The following is a 21,479-nucleotide window of genomic DNA, read 5'->3' as shown; positions in this document are numbered from 1 at the left end:
CCGGTCCAGGCAGCTGCGGAGACGCTGCCGCGAACACAGGCAGGTGACCGTGTGGCCTCAAGGAGAAGTCGCCCATGCCTAACATGACGATCTCACATCTCCGGGTTCACATCTTTGTAGATCTTCTCAGTCCTGTCCCATCACTTCTGTGGCTTTCCATCGTGGTATTCACTACAGAAAGAGCACTTTTGTCCTGTTTCCATAACTTAAAATGCATTCTGTTCTAGGCTTTTACAAGTCTTCATAATTAACATTTAAAATAAACAAGTTTATTATTATTAGAAAACAAACATGTTGATTTTTATTATAAAAGCAATTTGCATACATTTGGAAAGAATGTAACGCCTACAGAAAAAAGGGGGGGAAAAACACCAATACAGACAAAGAAGGGAATCAGTCACACGCGGTCTGATTCCTTCTGTGAGATTCCCACAGATGTGGTGGATGCATTCATCATAGTTATATGTTTTGAGTCTCATTCTTTTCATCTAATAATCATGTCCTCAACTTGTTAGAAAAACCTGTGTATTGATGCCATTTGAAATAACTGCACAACATTCTACCATTTAATGTGGACCCAAGAACCTAACTCATTCGTATTCTGAATAACTCTATTGTCAAAGGTCATTAAGTGCTGTTTAGCACAGTTCCAGGCAAACTGTCCTGGTGAGAGAGCTCTCGGTTGCCCCCCTTGGATGTGCAGGGTAGTGATGTGACACATGTATGTGTGTGCGTGTGCCTGTGTGTGTGTGTGCACGGTACGTGTGTGTGTGTGGGGAAACAGCGAACCCCCCTTTCAGAAAAGTAGCCCTATCACCGTGTAGCATTGGTGCCCTGCCACTTGGGCGGTTCACCAATGGGCAATGGCAGGCTGGTGGCAGGGAGGTGGCCTGGCATGGTGGCATTGCTCCAGCCCCTCTGCCTACTCAGTGTGGAAGCACAGACCTAGCCCTGCTGAGAGGAGAATGGTGCCCCCCAACCATGGCACCCAGTAGAGGACCCAGAGTTACTGAAGGCATGTTGAGAGCTGGGCATGTTGTGATGGCAGCAGGTGGACAAACACAAGTGAAGTCAGGCCCTCACTGCTCCTGCAGTGCCCCCATGAGCCCCGGGGCTCCAGGCTGCTCCAGGCTGCCATGTGCTTTGGTAACTGGGTCCCCAGACCCAGGGTTTGACAGGAGGCCCAAGCCCAGGGAGCCCTTTCCACACCCTCTTTGATTGGGTCAGGGTTTCAGGGCAGGGGAGTCACGGCCTTTCTCTGGCCTTGGCCATTCAGTGTTTCACCTGGGATGTCATGTGGCTTCTTGAGTTGTGGTGCATATCATCTTGAATCTGAGCAAGAAAGTCCCCTCCCTGGAGTGCCCCTCCACCCCGACCTGCAGAGGCCACGGGCACCTGGGCACCAGGATCCTGGGCGCCATGCCTTCTAGCTCCGACTTGAGCTGGTTCTCTGTTCTGTTGTGAGAGTCTTCACTGAGTGAAACGATCATTGTGTTTTTCTCATTCAATCTGTTAGTGGGTGAAATCACGACTTTCTGTAACATTAAAAATGCTGTGCTTTCCTGGGAAGGACTTTACCTGGTCAAGGTAAGTAGGTGTGTTTAATACATTGCTGAATTTGCTTCACTAATATGTTATTTGGGACTTTTTTCCTCATCTGCTGCCTTTAATTTTCCTTTCTCGTGTGGTCTTTGTTCTGTTCGGTGTTAAGGTTTTCCTGGTCTTACCAGAGGGGAGAGCGTTTGCCCCTTTTCCTGTTTTCTGAGGGAGTCTGAGGAAAGACGAGAGTTTGGGGGTGGTTTGGGAGGCACAGAGGGTGAGCAGTGGGGTTGCGGTCATGGGCCAGGGTTTCTGGCTCCACAGCTGCGTGGGCCGAGATGGGAGAAGTGGTGAGTTCAGTGGTGGCAGCTGTTAGAGGGGCCTGAGGCGCCGCCAGGTGGCCGCTCTGTGCATCTGTAGCCGCTCAACGAGGCCTTGGCCGTGGACGGAATTGGGCGTGAACCGAGTACAGGTGGCTGTGGAGAGGTTCTGGGGTGCAAGGACTCAGCGTCCCTGTTACACTAGCACACCGGGGCGTGTCAGGGCAACCGGGCTGTCTCTTCTTAGACTCTTGGCAACTCAACGTTGACTTTAATTTACTTTGTGAAGAAGGAGGAATGCACATAAAATGGACCCCTTCTGTCTACAGCCATCTTTTAGTCATTTTGGCCTTGGATGGAAGCTGTAGCTTTTAACCAGCCTCCGTCCTGAGAAGGAGTGCCAGGTCCACCTTTTCACGCATCCCAACACGGTCTGCAGCTGAGTCATTGGATCCACTCAGAGGCGGAGCTCTGAAAGCAGCATTTGCACCGGGAGTGCGGGAGTGCCCTGGGCCAGCCCTTCGTCACCGAGACCCCCGTGGTGACTGTGACATGATGGGCTCAGGGAAGCACCAAGTTACTGGTGCAGAGTCTGTACAGCTGGGGCCATCCCCCTGTCTGTACACCTGTCTGTCCACAGGTCCGGAGAAAGTCTCATCGTGAGGGGCCCTGGGGCGTCGCTTCTCTGCCTTCCTGCACCAACTGGAGGGGGCCGAGTTAAGCTGACTCTAAGTCACTTCAGAAAAGACTGGAGGAGCACATAGTAGCCTAGGGGACGCTTGCCTCACACTCAGGGCCCCATGTCCTCCTCTGCAGAAGGGGCTTAAATTTAACCTGAGTGTTAAATAGGTCAGTGAACCTGTGAAGCCAACAGCCTTGCTCAGTGAGGGGGTGTGATACTGTTTCTATGCTCAGAGGCAGCTCTGGAGGTCGCAGGGGGCTCCCCTTCCAACTGGATGAGCCACACACACGTGTGCACGTGCGCACACGCACACTTCTGGGTGTCTACCCTGAAGTGCCCCTCAGTCCCCGACTGTCTGAGCTGGAGGAGAACTTGGATCATCATGGACCCGAGGTCAAGTGGCTGGCGGGCATTACTAATTGGCCCTGGCCCTCTGTCCTTCTGGATCCACTGCAGCGAGTGGCAGTGCCAGGCTGGGAGCCAGTCTTCTGCCCGCCCGTACAGAACACATCAACCGCCTCTCCCAGCAGGTCCTCGGAGCCTGCATCTGGGCCCTGGCAAATGCTCACTTGCTACTATGTGCGTGGTCTGCCCTTGACCACAGGTAAACTTGAATAGGTGTGTGTTGGGGAACGGGTGGCTGAAATGTCTATTGTTCCCTCATTATTCTGCTGGTCATGAGTCAGTCACTTGTGTCGATGCCCAATTTCTTTCTCCACTCACACCCACACACAACCACACACACACACATCTGTCCACACTGCGACAGTCAAGAATTTGCAGACGGCTGGTGCCATGCCTGAGTCATCCCTTTTCCGTTCCATCGGGAAAGCAACATAAGAAAGGCAGCAGTGAAAGGGGTGAGAGATCACACTAGAAAAGGTCTTCTGTGTGTCCTGCAAAAAGTTTAAACAGCACGGTCCTAAAGGAAAGCCATCTCAGCTTAGATGTTTCCCATGGATCAGAGCAAGCGGGCAGGGGTGACCTTGGAAGTTGTCAATGAACTTGGGCGAGCAGCTGCTGGTCTGAGGACTATTGTCACCTCACAGGTGGGGTTCCATTAGGGACGGTGATTCTTTTTTCTCCACTGGAAAGTGTAGAGTGGAAAGTGCAAGGCAGATGGGGGACACATGGCTGTGGTGGAGGGAGAGCAAGGTCAGGGCCTCTCTGTCACTCTGTCCCATTCCGACGAGCCTCCCCTTTCGGGCTGGTGGGTCATCACAGGCTTCTGCGAAGCACAAACACACATGAACACATAAGCATGCACAGATGGATGTGCACACACATGCACACAGGCATGTGCACAGACACACACACATATATGAGCACACACACACACACACACACACAGGCGTGCGCACACACACACACGGAGATGTGAGTCAGAAGGCATTAGACAACCCCCTTGGGTTTTACTCAACCCTTCTCTGCTTTTGTTTTCCCAGCTATGAATTTGGGTCCATGACACTGGCCCTCATCAGATGGGGTGCACGGATAGAAAGTATTTGACCATTTAAAGTTCTGAAACACAGGGAGATGGGGGGAGATACATTCTAATTTGAAAGCATTTCATTTCTCAAGGCCCTGGGTAGCTGGTGGGGTGGTGGGGAGAGTGTCCTCACTGCCTCATGGGCTGTCCCCACCCCCAGAGTCCTGAGTGCCTCATGGGCTATGTCTTTCTCTGAGCTGAGTTACACCCCAGGGCGACCAGAGACCCATCATTGATGTATTTGGTACCTTTAAGAAATGTTTTCAATTTTTGTTTAAATCTTTTACTTTACTTGTTACTTTATCCCAATTTTCTTTACTCTAAAGACAATATCAATATGTAACTGTGACAAGCCACAGCATTTTGAAGATGCCCCAGGAAGCGGGATGTGACCTTACCGCAAAGCTGTGCCTGGCGGCCCCCCTCCTGCCGTTGGGGTTTCTCTGTGTCAGGGACCCGCGGTACACTGATTTCCGATCAAAGGACTCACCATCTTCACCTTTGGGAAAAACAGGGGGGGCATGCATATTACTCACCAACTCACCCGACAAGGGTCTTCGCCTCCTAAGAAATGTAAAACGTAGCACAAAAACAGATCCCCTTTTGAGATGTGTTGTCAGCATCAAATAGTTTTAACAAAGGATGTACATTTCAGCCATTGTGCAAATACAGTTCAGTCTGATTCTTCTTTCTTTGCTTTGGAGCAAACCGTACTGGGACCCCAGCAATGCTCACATGAGCAAAACAATAGAAAACGTCATTGCGCTAGTGTCTGGGGTACATGCGCTGCTCTCCTTTAATTCTGTGGGCCTGAGGGGTCTTGGGGCGCTGACCCTCAGGAGAGGGGTTTCCTCCTGGGGCTTTGGTTGTGAAATGGGGGCATCGGGCCTCAAATCCCAGTCAACTGCATTCATGGCCACAGATGAGCAAATGTAGGGTGGGGAGGGCTCCACAGCTGCCCTGCTTCACTTTGCAGGCCTCAGGTGGCCCTGCCTGACTCAGGTGACTGCTTCACGGTGTGTCGGAGCGCAGCTCCTCTCCATGGCTCCATGACCGGTGACATCACGCGAACAGCTGGAAACCAGCCATGGTGATGGCACAGACAGCACAGTCATTGGCAAGTGCTACAAGTCAGGGCTCTTTCTCTCCCTCCCTCCTTCCCTTCCTTTCTTTCGAGAGCTGGCTTAACTGCCTACCACTCTATTATCCCATTTTGGGCAGGGTACCTTTGCCTCGCCATACATGCCCACTCTGGAACCAACCTCTGTGGAGGGAATTTCTAACCCAGGGATCACAGCCACCGAGCAGTGAGGACACACGTGGCCCTTCCCACCTTGACACTGATACATGAGGCCCCGTCTGTGTGGGGGCCACACTCCACTGAGGCTGGCCATGGTGGCAGCAGCGATACATGAAGGGTGAGCAGCCTCAGTTGTGCCATTTAGATCCTGAAATGGCCACGAGCTCCAGGGGGCCTTGGCGGGGAGGTGTTGGACTGGAAGCAAGAGGCCTCTTGACTGGACACAACTCATCATAAAGATGGCCCTAGGGACTCACCCCTTGTTCTCTTATGTGAAATGAAACTCCATTTGCATTTTAGCCATGAAACCTGCTGGAAACGCCCCTCCAGGGTCAGCGGTGGTACCCCAGAACCCCGCTGACCCCTCAGCAAGTGGTCTCTCTGGCAAAGTCGCCCTCCTCGCTGGTGGCCCTGAATTCACCCGAAAGGGCCTTGGGCAGCAGCTCTGTCCCTAGACTGGCCTGCACATGTGCTGGGAGCTCGGAAGTGCAGCGAGGGAGCTGGCACGGAGGTGGGTGGACGCAGGGAATGCAGAGGTGCCCCAGGAGGTGCTGGAGGTCCTCCTGGGGGAGGTATCACCTCAAAAGGCCGAGAAGGGAGGAAAAGGGAGCAAGGAGTGATCTGGCAGCAGGACGGCCCAGGCAAAGGTGTAGAGGCATGTGTCTGCCCGGGTGTCCTGAAGCCCGTGAGCTCGGGAAGGGCGTGCTGTCCAGTGTGGAGGGAGGGGCCTCGGGGCTGGCAGGCGAGGAGGCAGGCAAACGGCGCAAGGACGGAGACTATGCTAGGAAATCCCGCTCCATTCTGCCGGCCGTCGCTTGTGAGCAGAAAAGGGACATGAAAAGCCCTCCCTGTTGAGACCATGGCTATAGTGGAGCTGGGACGATGGGGTGGTGAGAGCAGAGCTCAGATCCTGGGTAACAGGAGAAGCCATGATGACGTAAGGGCCTGAAATCGCTGGACAGAGGAGGGACTGGACCCTGACCTGAGAACCGGGCCGTCTCCCTCTGGTGACCTGTGGTCGGCCGCCAGGTGAGAAATGGACGAGCACACACGATTCCCCGACAGCCGGGCTGTGTGCTGTGGAGGCAGCCAGGCCTTACGCGGTTCATCCAGGACAAAACCGATGTCCTTGTCACCACCCAGACCTCAAGGGAGCTGAATTATGTCCCGCCCTTTGTGTCAGAAGGTGGGAGCTGTGCACCGTAAGAGGACAGCTGACATCCAAAACATGGAAACCACCACCACCATCACCACCTCGGCCTGCTTACAGCAGGACTTCCAGGTACCCAGACACCGACTCCCTGGGATGGTCCCTGAGGGTGGCCGGAGTGGCACCGGGAGTGTCCTCTGGGCCTGAGAAGCCTGCACGGCTGTAGCCCACAGGTCCCGCAGAAACACAGAGCCAGGACTGGCCATTTTCATGCCCCTGAGCTCATCTTCCAGGCCCATGGGGATGAGGAAAGCAGGTGACTCTTACCTTGACTTTTAGGGGAATTACTGAACTCCCTCCTCAGAAGGTGGGGCACACCCATAGCCTGGAAGAAAGAAGAATCTCTGGGTTTCACTCGATTGTCATTTTTAGGGCCACTGGGAGCTAATTTTGGGCTTCTCATCATACTTCCAGATTCTAATCGATCAGGTCAGATGTCTTCTGGCCTTTGGCAATACTTGAACTTTTAACACTATTCAAATGCATGTTATCAATCAATTAAGCACCAAATCTGTTGATGTGTAGCTTCTGGGGAACTGCCAGGGGGAGGCCACAGGGGCACAGGCTGTGAGGCTCCCACCTCGTCTCAGTGTGCGTCTCTGAGGCAGCCACGCTGTGGCCCTGGCCCACTTCTCCACCACCCTGTGGCTTGTCACGCTTCTGGAGAGATTGTGCCCGCCTTTTACTGTTTGTCCAGCCTCCAGAGGCTAAAGGGAATAGCACATACCTTGACCTCATCCGAAGGGTCTGCAGTTGGATCCTCAGGACTCTGGCCAAATTTCCCAGCAAGTCGGGGAAGAAATATCTGGAGGAGAAGGAAGAAGCCTGTACCTTATGATTCCTTGTGTGGCCTCCAGGCACAGGAGGAAGGGGGAGGGCAGCTGCACAGAGGATGATGTTCTCTCTACATACTCTGTCAGGACTTCTGGGAAGGCAGAAGTCTTGTCCGCCCCACCAAACCCACCACCCGGTGCTCTGGGACCAGGGCGGCCAGGTAGCGAATTAAAGTACAGAACGCCCAGTTAGCTTCAAATTCCAGATAAACATTGAATCATTTTTTAGTGTAAGTATGTCCCAAGTAGTGCATGGCATATACTTATACTGGAAAATGATGTGTCGTTTATCTGAAAGTCAACTTCCGTTGGGTGTCCTGTATTTGACCTGGCAATCCCATCAGGGACTCTTCCTGGGGCATCTTTCATATTTGGTCAGATTTCCTCACCAGTGTGATTTTGTCTGAAAACTCCCGACATGACTCAGGAGAGGATGGGGGGCTCCTTTCCTGCTGTGGGGCAGGTCCCTTCCCAGCCCTCCCCACCCATCTGTTCTGGTCACACCCATCTTAAATTGGCAGGTTTTTGAGCTGCCACCTTTAGCTGTCACCATTCAGTTTGCTTCCTTGGCACTTACACCGAGTGTGTGCACATGGGTGTGTTTCAGAGTCTCACAGTAGGAGCTGCGTTTCCTTCATTAGGCACGTTTTCCCATTAGAAACACCAAATAATAAATGGAAAAGAATTCCCACATGGCACAGTTCCCTGATGGCTACTAGGAAACTGAGGCTGGCAGTTCAAGGTCACGGGAGGCAGCTGGGCAGGGTGGCGCGTGCTCCTGGCTGGGCCCCGCCCCAGTGCTGCGGGGTCCACTCACCGGGAGTTTGGACCGCCTCTTGGGCTTTCCTGCCGGCCCTACGGTCAGCCCTGCGGCACGTAAGGCTTCGATCCTGAACTCGATATCCGAAACCTGGGGGAACAACAGACACCTGTCACTCGGAGTTCCCATCTCAGCATCAGAGTACTGAAAGAGCAGCTGCCCCCAATTCACTAATTTCGCTGTTTCCCATTAAGATCGGGGTCCCAACGAGGTGCACTTCCTGGGGGGGGGTCCCATTTCATTCATCTGCCACGGTTGTCAGGGAGGGCTGGGTGTTCCTTGTGGGTCACCCCCAGGCAGGAGCACAGAGGCTCTGTACATTTTCTGGAAGTGCGTCAGAAGTCTGGCTCCCAGGAAGGATGGGCGGGGGGCAGTGAGTGGGAGAGAGTGACACCCCAGCTCTAAGGGACGGCGCTATGTTTTATGGGTAAAGGCTTGGCCCTTTGGCACCATTCCCAGTCACCCCACTCCCACTGGCACCACCCTTGCCCTACCCCCTGGTTTAGCTCCCCCTAGAGGCCACTCCTCCCACAGCGGCCAGAGGAAGCTTCTGGAAACAGAAACCCAGCCCCATCACCCCCATTCGGATCCCTGCAATGGCTCCCCCAGCTTTTCTCTGTGGCCCTCAGAGCCCTCCGCAGTCTCCAGTGTCCGGGTTTTACCACTGATTCCTGAAGAGACCAAGACCAACACACCTCAGGGCTGTTGCACGAGCTGCCTTCCTCTGTAATATCCCTTCCTGACTGCCTCATCTAAGCAGCCCCACCGAGCACTCTGTTAGATTACCCTCACTTCCTGTCTGCACAGCTCTCTTCGGGATCTGAAATAACCTCCGGGTCGTTGGTTTGCTATCTATCTCCTCCCACTGAAAATGTAAGGTCCATGATGGCAGGGGCCGGGTCTAAGATGGTCACAGCCGTGTCTTTTGTGTCCAACTCAATGCCTGCCACGTTCAGGAGTTTGAAAATTGTTTGCCAGGCACGAGGGGATAAGTGAATGCAGAGTCCTTTGGCTGGCTGGCTGGCTGGCCCCGTGCACGGCTCTGGTGACCTGCCCCTTCCCGGGGACGATGGCCCTTGCTCAAGGGTGGAGGAGTGGGAGTGGGCAGTGGGTGCCGCTCCCTCTGCAGTCTGAGGGCAGACCCTCTCTTCTCTGTGGGTCCCCAGGGGGAGGACAGAGCAGAACCCAGTTACCTTGGCTGTCCCTGGGAGGCCTGGCTCTGTCTTTTGACCTTTGTATGCTGCTGACACCCCCACCCAAAGTCAAATTCTGGGCGCACACTTGGGCTCAAAGGATGACCCTTGTCCAGAATCTGGGCCTGAGCCTCAGAGCCGCTGTGAAATCTAAGCCTGTTCTAGAGAAGTCCCTCCTCATGGGATGGGGCGTGGGGAGTGCCAGCATCTTTCCCCTGTGGCGGCAAACCCTGCCTGCCCCTCCCCACAGCAAATGGGAAAAAGACAGGACTGGAAGGCACTATTCCCACAGGGCCCCAAAACCTGAGCCCCTCGGGGGACCTTCAGGGCCCTCCCACTCTCTATCTTGGGGAGCCAGATGGGGCTGCTGCTCCCGGGTGGCTGGGCTACCTCGCTCTCCACCTGCTGAACCTCGGAGGCTGTCACCGCCACTCTGTCCTCCAGCTTGGACAGCTCCTTGTCCGGGGTCCTGGAGAGCTGGACGGGGTCCTGCGAGCCCGGGGGCTCCTTTGCCAGTCTGTGTGTTTGGCCTGCAGTCGTGCACACCTGGAAGGGGAGCAGTCAGCGTGACGAGCAGCACGGGGGGCCTGCAGATCCTCGCCAACAAGGGCCTGATCCCATGATGCCCTTTTCTCTTCACTCGCCGAGCTGGTCAGCCAGGTGGTCAGCCAGGGGCTGGGCACCCCGTGTGGCCCTCATCAGGGACACTTAGTGCCCACCAGGGGTTGGCTGCCTGCCCTGGGCTGGGCTGCTGGCTTAGTAACAAACTGTTGACCCCTGGCCTTTGTCTGGCCTCACCTCTGGGGCAGCCCCGGGGAGGTCCTCTACAGAGGTGCTCCTGTCCAGCTCTGCCCCGTCCTCCTTGCCGTCCTCCTCGGACGAGGCCTCTTGGTCACTGATGTTGCTGGTCAGCTCCTCCAGCTTCCTCTTCAGCGTCTCCTCCTCCGTGTCGGCGTCTGTGGGCTCGCTGGCAACTGGACACTGAAACGAACAAGCGAGTGTGTCTGCATCCGGTTGGTCACCTGTAAGCACCGTGTCCAGAGGCAGGGCTCTGGCAGCTGTCCCGTCCCTGAGCACACCTGAGGCTCCTGCTGCAGCCTCGGTCTCCAAGTATTCCCCATGTGGGCCAGTCCACAGTGCCCACGCTGGGCCTGCCCTGCCCTCCAGAACCAGCCCTCAGCACTGCTGGGCTGCTCCTGCTGACCCTGGCGCCACCCAGGGCCACCTAAGACCCATTGTTCGCTTATTTATTTTTAACCATAGTTGACATATGTTAGTTTCAGGTGTGTCGCATAGAGATTCAACGTCTGTGTACCTTACAAAGTGATGCACACAGGAAGTTTAGTAACTGCCTATTGTCTGTCACCGTACGTAGTTATCAGTGTTACTGACTATATTCCCTACGCTGTACTTTACATCCCTGTGACTTATTTTATAATCGGAAGTTTGTGCTTCTTAATCCCCTCCCCCTTTTCTGTCTAACCTCTCACCTCTCTCCCCTCTGGCAACCATCAATTTGTTCTCTATATCTCTGAGTTTTTCTTTTATTCTGTTCATTTGTTTTGTTTTTTAGATTCCACATATAAGTGAGATCATGTGGTATTTGTCCTTCTCTGTCTGACTTATTTCACTTAGCTTAATGACCTCTAGATCCATCCATGTTGTCACAAATGGCAAGATTTCTTTCTTTTTTATAGCTGAGTAATATTCCATTGTACATATATAATATATATATAATATATATAGTATATATATACACACATATATATTATATATAAAATGTATGTATATACATTATATATATAATATGTATGTATATGCATATATTATATATATATAATACATATATATAAAATCACTTCTTTATCCATTCAACTATTGATGGGCACTTAGGCTGCATTCATAGCTTGACTACTGTAAATAGTGCTGCAGTGAACATAGGGCTGCATATATCTTTTCAAATGGGTATTTTGGTTTTCTTTGGATAAATACCCAGAAGTGGAATTGCTGGGTCGTATGGCAGCTCTGTTTTTAATTTTTTGAGGCATCTCCACATTGTTTTCCACAGTGGCTGCACCAATCTGCAATCCCACCAGCATGCACAAGGGTTCCCTTTTCTCCACATCCTCGCCAAAAAAGAGCCACCTGTTTTGAACGAGACATTGAGCTTTCCTTGGTGGACATTTCCACAATGCGAGGACAAGTTTTCCGTGTCTGTAAATTGGGTCCCCAATCCATTTCCTAGGGTTTTGCACCCCAAAGCTGCCAAACCCAGACCACAGCCTGCACTGTTTACACCTGGCCAGCTTCACCTAACAGGATCTGATGATTCAGGTCTCTGGGTCCTCGCTGCTCCAGGGTAAGCCTGCAGTGCACCACAGCCGTGTGACCTCAGCCCCCCCTAGAAATGCCTGTCGTGTGGGGAGTCCGGCGGGGTCTCTGGTCCCGCTCCCCCCATAAGAATGCAGTATATGGTGAGGCCAAAAAGGAACACCCACGGAGCCATAGATAGGGGAGTCATACCACGATATTCTCTCTGGCGGCTGGGTTGGAGACACAGGAAACAGGAGCCACACTGTTCACAATCCTCGCTGCACCGCTTGCAAGCTCAGCCACCATCTTCTTGCTAGCCCCCATTTTTTTGCTGGCGTAGCCACAGCAGTTATATTAGTGGCCAATGGCTCACTGGTTACAGCTAACGGCCAACTAGCCACAGCTGATGGCCATGCAATCACAGTTGATGGCCATTTACTACCTGAGCCAGCAGCTTTCTATGTGAGGCCGAGAGCCTGGAAACTGCTTTTTGGGGTTCTGTCCCCACACTGCCGCATTGCCTTAGGGCCCTGGGGTAGGTCCCGAACTTGCATAGTGACAATGGCACTTCTGTCCCCTGTCTGTGGTGTGTCCACCGTGCAGGCACTGTGGTGCCCCGTCTCTCGCTCGAGCCTTGTGTTGGCTTCGATAGAGAGCATGCACCCAGACGCCGGCTTGAAGCTGACCCAGAAGCACCCACAGGAACAGTGTAGCTATGACTTTTGGAAAACTGCAAAGTCGTGAGGACATTGTGGTGACATCCTTTTGACAGTGGGTGACACCCATCACAACCTATCGCATGACTAGAGTTATGCCATAAAAACACAAAAATTATAAATAAAATTATTCCAATTGCTTTTTACAATCAAAATAACCTTACGGTGGGTGATGAGATTTAACTCTCCCCCTCCCCCACCCCACCCCCAGTGGAGGGCAGTTTCTTCCTTTAAAGCTCAGGCTCCAAATCCTGGAGTCACCTGACTCCTCTTTCTCTTGTTCCGAACAGCCATTCCCGTTGGCTCTGCCTGTAACAGGGACGCAGGACCGCCTCCCACCACCTCCCCTGCCTGTGGGTCCACCGGCCACCTTCTCTTGCCTGGACATCACAATACCCCCTACCTGGCCTCCCGTTTCCCCAGCCTGTTCTCAGCACAACAGGCAGGATGATCCCGGATTGTCAGCCAGTACCAGTTCTCCACGCTCAAACCTCCCCCGAGTAAAAAGCAGAGCCTGGCCATGGCCTCAGAGACCTCTGCCCCTCCTGTCCCCCTCCCCGGCCTCAACGCAGCCAGGCCCCCTGCCTCTGGCCCCGCTGCTCCACCTCCGCCTGGAAGGGCCGTCCCCTCCACCTGTTGGCTCTATCCTGCACCTCCGCCAGCTTTTTGGGTGGATGAATGCACCTGCCCTGACCATCCAATCCCCTCCTCACTTTATTACTCTCTACCTTCCTCCACCCTCCCACCTGCCTGAGACTGGGAGGTAACGCCCCGAGGATGGGTCCTGCTGGTCCCTTCACCACCTCTTCCCAGCCCGGAACCTGTCCTAGCACAGGCAGCGCCCCAAATCCTCTGGCTCGCCCCAGTGACAGATCACGTGCCAACTTAGTAACAGCCACGAAGACCCCACATTCACTCACTCGTCTGCTGGCATTCCCTCATTCTGCCTCTCTGTGCCTTCCTCTGGCCCACAAAGCAGACTTTAGGGTGTGGGAAGAGAACCCCATCAGCCGCCCCCTGCTCCAACCCCCCACCCCGGAATCTGAGCGCCTACATCGTCCCTGCCTCTCGCGAGGGAGCTGCAGCTGACACTGGAGCTTGGATGGATGCAGAGGCCTCTCCCCCAGGATCCGAAGCCCCCACAGCGCCCCTGGGCCAGTGCCGTCCCCCTCGGGCTCACGGTCAGGTCAGGTCATTTTCTGTGTGAATGAAACCTCTTAGGACCGACCACAGGCCTCGCAGACAACGTGGACGTGCCAGTTCCAGGGAGCCAGTAACGGACGCTTTCCCACGAGAACCCACTTTTATGAGGAAGCTCAAACACCCAGTCTCCTCAGAGGCCACAGGTGACGAGCTCCCCTGTGACGTCTGGCTGGTGAATCCTACTGGGTCTCATGGGGCCAGAACCTTCTCCCAAGTAAACTGGGAGCTGTGGACCCGTGTGGGACATGGGAGCTGATGCCGCCATCAGGCTGGACAGAGTGGAGCTGACGGGAGGGGGAGATTTATGAATCGCTGGGCACGTGGCATGTGGGCTGGACTCAGGTCCTGACCTGCCAGAGCCCTGTGCCCTCACAGCCCAGCTGTGGCCTCCCCACCCTGCTCTTCCCTCACCCCACCCCCAGCCCCAGCTCCAGCTTTACCTAGAGCTGTTTTTCTAGCGTCCTGGCCCCAAGAGAGACGTGCACCTGCAAACTTAGGGAGCTGCGAGAGAAGCGTGCCCAGGTGCTGGGCCCATGTCTGTGGTGCAGAGAAAGGGCCCTGGGCTGAGAACAACCCCACCCCCCAGTCCGTCTCAGTCTCAGACACACAAAAACACATGCACACACACACACAAGTGTGTTAGGCCAAGGGGTGTCCTGTCTCCTCCCTGCGAGGTCGCCCTGCCGTGCGGAGCACACAGTCACAGTGTGGAAGGAGACCCCTGCCGCTCGGATGCGCTGTAGGGCCCAGGGAGGTTCCCCAGGTTCCCTGTCGCTCTGACTTCCCAGCCCTGCTGTCGTCACAAGGCTCTGAGGCTGTCTCACATTCACCCCTGATGAGTTCTCTCACCCCCTTTGCTGGGCCGGCAGGCGCCCAAGCTCTCGGCCAGGCAGCCAGCAGGGGCTGGCTGGGGCAACCCCCTCGCGCTGTGTGGGGGAACCCGCCTGGCTGTCAGCCTGCACAAAGAGCTAGGCTTACAGTCTGGAAAGCACCAGAGGTCCTTCCCCTCCAAGGCTTGTTGGCATCGCAACCTCATTTATCCACAGGCCTCAGGGCCCTGTGTCCTCGGCCGGGTGGGCTGCGCAGTGGGAAGAAGTGCTGTTCTCCAGGCGGCCGGCAGACTTTCCCCCGCTGACACGTGCTTATTCAGTTCAAAGCTCTGCAGCACAGGGACAGAAACTGTGGCTCGGGACACAAATCCCGAGTGGCACCAAATCCCAAGCAGTGGATGGAAACCTAAGGCCCCCCCCCCCAGGGCATAGCCTGGGAGGGGGAACCGTGACCCCCCCACCCCCCAGGGCATAGCCTGGGAGGGGGAACCGTGACCCCCCCCCCAGGGCATAGCCTGGGAGGGGGAACCGTGACCCACCAAGGGTTCTGGAGCACCAAACAAAGCCTGGGAGCAGTACCAGGAGAGGGGACACGGGTGTGTGTGGTGTTTGTGAATGAAGCAGGAGAGGTGACAAATTTGGCAAGACTAGGAAGCTGGGCCTGAAACGCCTAAGACGTGTCATTATAACCCCCGTCACCACAGCCCTGATCAGCACAGGAAGAATGAATTGACCAGCCCAGGCTGATCAAACTCAAAGTCATTATCTGGCAAGAGGCTTGGGTCACTCGTGGGCCAGGAGACACACCAGGTGACAACCTGAAGTGACTAAACATACGAGTTCCTCATCCCTTGAGTCACAGGCTCTTGAGTCACCAGAGTCTATTAGCTCCCAGACGGGGACACAAGAAAATCAATTCTGCAGTTTTCTTCCATGCCCAGCAAATGTGTCCTTCCTGCCATTATGTCCTTCGTGGCTCACCTTGTTTCAGAAGAGGGACATGGCACTTGCAGGAGGCAAGATGCTTCTGCATTGTTCGGGAGGTAATTAGTTTGAACTTCACAGCACTGGGGGCTCTGAGTGGGCACATCTGCCCGAAGACTAGGGTTTCCGCTCAGGGGTGGCCCTCAAGTGGCTGCTTGTAATTGAGAGCTCTGCTCACAGTCAGAGTCTAAAGAGATTGCGATCGATACCCTTGGGGGAGAGTGCCCAGCAGACAGGCTTTGTTTCCCCGAGGAGTGCAGTGCACGTGGAACATGTGGCCTCTACTTCAGACCCAGAGAGGAAGAGCCCAACCCAACCAGAGTCTGACACTGTCATTGTGAAGTGTCACCTCCAGAGCGAAGAAGAAAGAAAACCATCCCGACGACAACCTGGATCCTGCTCACTGGGGTTGGGGAAGGTGGGCAGGAGTTGGGGACAGCAGGTGCCAGGCCAGAATGGGCTCTGCAGGGCTCAGGGCTGCTCTCCGTGCTGGCCTGGTGGCTCCAGGCCTCCCAGGAGAAGAGGAGGGTGGCCTCTGGGCCAGCGAGGACACTGCAGATACAACACAAGCCTGCCTTCTACCTGGTGTCAAGAGCTGCTGCACCCTAACAGACATCCCCACGGAACACGTGCTTGCCAGGTGCTCATAAGCCACCTCCAGGAAGCTGGCTGTGCCTTCTCCCTCTGCCCAAAGTGGCAACTATTTTGGGGGCAGTGTCTGCCCCCGTTTGAGCTCCAACTGTCAGCATTAGCACGTTACTAAGACACGTACGGACGTAAAACTCAGTATGAACTCTTGGAGCTTTCAACTCTTGTACAATGAAACCAAATTTTGCAATTTGCAAATGCAATGCAGACATAGGCCATAGATTAAAATGAACAACCATAATTTTGCACAGGCGGCTTTTGTGGGGAAACCGAGGCAGTGTCTGTGGCCTGAGCACAGCATGGATGGCCCTGGGGCTGGCTCTCAGGAGTGGGGGCTCACTCCCCACCATGTTGGGGGGTTGCATGCCAGGGCCCCATCTCCTGCCCTGGACGTATCCTTCGTACAGCATGCTATCCTGTGTCCAGCCTTCTCTTGGCAGGAGGATTATTCGTAGAAAGTCTTTCCTGACTATTCCTTACCCTTGAAGTCCTAACCATGGGTACAAACGCAGAGACAGGCGACAGGTCCCAGGAGGACCGTTCAGACTCACCCCGATAAAACACTGTCCTCGGGAACTCTTGGCACCAAGGGCATGTCTGTGAGTCCTGGGTTTGGAAGCTCTGCTCTGAGGGGGCAGAAGTCGGGGCCCCCCAGTGGCCCCTTCACAAAGGCCCCTAGGAGTCTGCCTGGTTCTCAGTGCTGCTGAGAACGTGCTGTCCTTGGAAGCACTATTTATGCTGCCCGGTTCCCCTGGTATAAAGATGCACGGGACATTTTAGGGGAGATGCTAGTTGAAGTAAACAGAGTCGATAGAAATACATGAAGGAAAATAATTCCAGAGGCAAGATACAAGCATGGAATAGAGAATAATTCAAGGAGGCATAAAGGATGGCTAGTATCAGCTGGGAGATATGGATTTTACTGAAAGTTACTAAAGTTGCTAAATTAAAAACTTACTGCAAATAGACAACTTAAGTCTGGTCTTTACCCCACTGTCTTCTGGCTCAAGGACTGGGGGCTCCTGTGCCAGCCGAGGTGCTGCTGCACAGGGAGGTCTCTATCCTGCTTAACATTTGGTGAGTCTCTCCACCTGACTGCCCAGAGCTCGGCCTAGGGGTTCCATAAAGGGGAGCTCCAGAAATGTACCCCCCAAATCCCCCAGGAGGGTCCCAGAGGGAGCCTGTGCCCTGCACTAACCCGGGTTCCTGCGAACGTGCATGAGACCAGCCCAGTGTGGTGGGGGCTCAGGAGTCTGCCTCCAGGGCAGGGCCCACTCAGCCTCGTCTTGGCTTGGTTTCATGCTGCGAGGGTCATCAGTGACAAAACGGCCCCAGTCCCACGATTTTGTCCATAGGAGTCAGGGCCATATCAGAGATCGGGTGACTGTGTCAAACTAGTGGTGATGATGTTCTCATATAAAACGTGATTGCCTTTTCCCCAATACAATGTACTTGCTCAGGTGTAAATCAATTGTCTGTAAACAGGGTCATGGTTTACGTTTAGTCAGGGGAACCTGTGGTATCAAAGGGGTCTTGTGATGAGTTATTTCATAAATCAGCGTCTACAACACGATTCTCATTTCACAGGTCTTTAGTACATTACGCTGAAGTTTCTTAAAGTCTGCCAATGGTATAAAGTAACACATTATTTTTTCCTCTTGTAAAAAACATAATACTTGATAGGCTATGAAATATACCAGCGGTGCCAAAAAAAAACGTATACACATTTTAAGCGATGTTATCTATAATCAAGCAGTAGTTCGCCGTCATCAGAAGTGTCTGGATGCTGACGGGACCCACTTTGAGCACCTCTTGCAATTGCAGAGACAAATGTGACTTGTATTCATCTTTTGTTATCGGCATATATTGAGTATTACAATTTTAATACAGTTTTCCTTTCTTAAAATGTGTATCATTTTTTTGGCGCCCTCTGTATATTCTTGAGAAGGAAGGAAACGCTGACACCTGCTACAATGTGGATGACCTTTGGAAACCTGATGCAGAGAGAAACCAGACGCAGAAGGCCACATACTGTCTGGTTCCATTGATATGAGATGTCCAGAACAGCAAATCCACAGAGACAGGAAGCAGGTTGGTGGTGGCCAGGGCTGGGGGAGGGCACTTGGGAGTGACTGCTGATGGGGACGGGCTCTCCTTTGGGGTGGTGACAGTGTTTTGGAGCCGACTGAGGCGATGTTTGTACAACATTGTGAATGTCCTACCTGCAACTGAACTGTACACGTTAAAATGGCTCACTTACGTTATACGAATTTGCCTTTGATAAACAATGTATATTTGATGCCATTGCATGTCGCTATTACGTAGGTTGTGCAACCTTACAGTTGGGAAACACTGAGAGCTTAGTTCTCTGATATGACTTGGTGTTAAGGTAAGAAGGCTCCACCTGCGGGAGCAACAGGAGCTCTTCCCAGCCACAGTACCTGGCTCTCAGATGACGTCCGGCCTCTCCGTTTGGAATGGTGGGCGGCCAGCCTGTGAGCCCAGGTGCTTTCTTCGTCCGAGGTGTCCACATCGGCCAGGTACTGGGAGGGGAGCTGCTCATCCCCGATGACGTTTGTCCCTGTGGAGTGACAGTGGGTTTGGCTTATTTGGGGTGAAAGGCTGAAAGCCAATGGATATGATTTTTCCATTGAAGAAAAATGAGAGATCACAGAAAAGGAATCCCTTTGATGTTACGGTGCTGAGATCCTTAACAGAAATAAGAAAGGAGCAGACTCCAGTCCCACAGAAGGATACAGAGGCCCTGGCCCCAGCACGTGCCGTGAATCTTGAAGCCACGTTAGCAAAGCAAATGTAACATAATGACCCCACACCAAGTTCCACCTGCGTGGGGTGTGGCAGACACGGGTCCCGGAAGTATCCGCGAGTGGAGGTGACTTCAGGAAGTCTTTTCATCTTGGTCACTGCCTCCTGATTATCTGCCAGAACAGCGATTGGCAGACTTTCGTCGGCATGAGTCACCGTGGACGCTTGAAATGCTAATTCCTGGGCTCCAGTGCGGGGACGCTCACTGTCCGTATGTCCTCACTGGTTAGTACCCACCCGGGATGGCCACATGGGACATGGGGGCAGGAGGAGTGTGGGGGGTTGACCCTCATGGCGAGGGTGCCGCACAGGAGATTCTGTACGAAAGTCAAGTGTGCATGAGCTGCTTCTGTACTTGGTATGCAGCAGGCCATGGGAATTCTGCCAACAACCGAGTGGGCCTGGAAGAGGGCCCACGCTCCAGGTGAGACTTCAGCCCTGGTGACACTTTGGCTTTAGCCTGGGGGACCCTGCGCTGAGTTACAATTAAGCCGTGCCTGGACTCCTGGCCCACAGTGAGATGACAAACGTGTATGGTTTTAAGCCGGTAAGTTTGTGATAATTTGTTACACAGCACTAGTTAGCAGATACAACCATCTCATTGAATGTCTGCGTTAGGCTTTGTGATGCGTTAGGCATTATTCACCCCTTTTTTACAATGAGGAACCTGAGGCACGGAGGTTAAGCAGTTTGATCAACGAGCGTACCGTATTTGGTTAAATCTCGGGCTGTGCAGGCTGTGTGATGCACTGTGACAACACTGCCTATCAACCTCCAACACCCTCCTTTCTTCCCACATTCACAGTGTGATACTCCCAATTCAAAGGACGAGGCAAAAATGCGTCTTAGAATCAATGAGATATGGTAGTTGGTCAGTCAGCAGAGCCAGGCGTGAAGCTCAGAGCTGCCTGTCTCACAGGTGCCTTTTCTCAACATGAGCCAGTCTCTCCCCCCCTTCTATCCTGTCCCACCACCTTCCGAACCCCGTGTCCACATCTTGGGTGATTTGGGGTCGTGGGAGGAAATGAGTGTGTCCACGTCTGGATCCTATGACTCGGTCAATGTAGATTCATTTACTCACTGTTTAGGGGGGAGTATCGCCCGCCTACCCTCCCCCCAGGCCTGCAGGGTCTTAATCGGTGTGGAGATCATGAGATTATGGTCTCTGTAATATAATGAAAAGGGAGCATGGAAAGTGGACCAGCTTCCTGGCAGACAGTGTCTTAACCACATTTCTCAGCCGCGGGCTGCACGTTGCACCACGTGGGGCACAAGAGTGGGAAGGCTGTGCTGCGTCTGTAACCTTATTTGTTCCTCCATCATGGGGTGCCTGAACTCCCGAACCCGGTGTGCACACTCCCACAGGGCACAAGAAAAGACAGCAGCTCGGGATTTCATTAGAAGCAAACTGACAACAAAATTAAACGGAGCCAGTCTGGGTTTGCAGCACTTACAGACCTCACGGCTCACAGCTGGGAGCCCACGGCCGACCAGGGCAGGTGCTACCCAGATGGGACCTGCACCCTTACTTAGCCCCCAGTCCTCAGGTGTGCAGCTTCCCTGTCCCTGTCAGGACGCCCGGTCTGGTGACTGCTGGTCCTAGTCATCTCAGGGAAATCTGCATGTCCCCACCCTAGAAGGGGGGGCAGTGAGCTCTGTGGCCCCTTCAGGCATCCATGCTGGCATTTGAGTGTTGCAAAGGGGGTACCCCGCCCAGGGAGAGCAGGGTTCCATGGAGTCTGCACACACTAGTCAATCACATGGCAGGAAGGGGCTACTTTAAATCAGCCTGTGTGTCTGCCCAGAGAGGGGTGGTGGGCAGGTTTTCCAGAAACCCCCTCCATCATGCAGAGCCTGAGTGGAAGATGGTAGCCAAGGGCACGTACCGCGTGTGGCAGTGATTCTCAGGGCCTCTGTGCAGGACTCTCCAGGCAGACAGAGCTCAGTGAGGGCATCCCGACCGGCAGGTGAGAGGCTGTCTGTCTGCTCTTCCGGACGGGGGTGGCACCCTGAGGCCCCGCCCTCAGCATCCTCTGGGACCATAGACTCCTGGGATGTCGCCTGCTCCAACCAGGGCTCACCTGTGAGGGCCTGAGCACACAGGGCCTGTCAGCTGCAGGACAGGCAGCCCCTTGGCGTGTGGATCTTTCTGTCCACTTCTTGAGGGTTTCCAGGCACCACCTGACTGACCTAACACTAGACACCCAGCCCCTCTAGCCCCTTGCAACTCGGTTCCGTTTAATTTCAGAAATCAGCTGAAAGCTTTTGTTGCCTCTTTTGCATCCTGTCTCTGGGGAGGGTTCACTATCAGAGAAGGGTCTGAAACACTTCTGACAGCCTCGGGGCACAGGCGCACCCAGAGACCAAAGCCCTGAGGAAGTGGGGGGATGCTGTTATTATTATTTTTACGGGGTGGGGTGCATTGTTCTGTGTGTATCTGAATCCTTGAAGGCCAGAGAGGCAAGAGTGGGTGGGGGTGGGGTAGCCCCTTGGATGCCCCGCACACCCCTCCTCCACCCTTCCTCTGGCTTGCAGATGGTTCCCTCTATTGTGCCATCATCCCCAAAGAAACA

At 53.9% G+C, this 21,479-nt stretch overlaps 1 protein-coding gene across 4 annotated transcripts in view; it reads right to left on the bottom strand.

Annotated features, from left to right (window-relative positions):
- Window positions 1–3,329: 3,329 nt before the first annotated feature.
- Window positions 3,330–21,479, bottom strand: part of MLPH (melanophilin) — a 36,331-nt gene continuing 18,181 nt past the window's right edge. For 2 of the 4 annotated variants that reach the window (XM_074315615.2, XM_019740869.3), the window contains 9 exons: window positions 20,793–20,997; window positions 18,522–18,661; window positions 10,185–10,367; window positions 9,777–9,932; window positions 8,191–8,283; window positions 7,268–7,345; window positions 6,808–6,865; window positions 4,429–4,529; window positions 3,330–3,769 (listed from right to left, as the gene is read on the bottom strand). In XM_074315615.2, the coding sequence (XP_074171716.2) occupies window positions 3,698–3,769; window positions 4,429–4,529; window positions 6,808–6,865; window positions 7,268–7,345; window positions 8,191–8,283; window positions 9,777–9,932; window positions 10,185–10,367; window positions 18,522–18,661; window positions 20,793–20,997 (1,086 nt within the window). In that variant the 3' untranslated portion in view covers window positions 3,330–3,697. Of the gene's footprint in view, window positions 3,770–4,362; window positions 4,530–6,807; window positions 6,866–7,267; window positions 7,346–8,190; window positions 8,284–9,776; window positions 9,933–10,184; window positions 10,368–18,521; window positions 18,662–20,792; window positions 20,998–21,479 lie in introns of those variants that run through there. The other 2 variants (XM_088793972.1, XM_088793973.1) reach the window with 1 other exon arrangement.

The sequence above is a fragment of the Rhinolophus sinicus genome, chromosome 17 (assembly GCF_057876585.1).
Source record: "Rhinolophus sinicus isolate RSI-liver-muscle chromosome 17, RSI-T2T, whole genome shotgun sequence".
Lineage (NCBI taxonomy): Eukaryota > Metazoa > Chordata > Mammalia > Chiroptera > Rhinolophidae > Rhinolophus > Rhinolophus sinicus.
The sequence above is the reverse complement of the archived record's forward strand: the minus strand, read 5'-3'. Positions and strand labels throughout refer to the sequence as shown.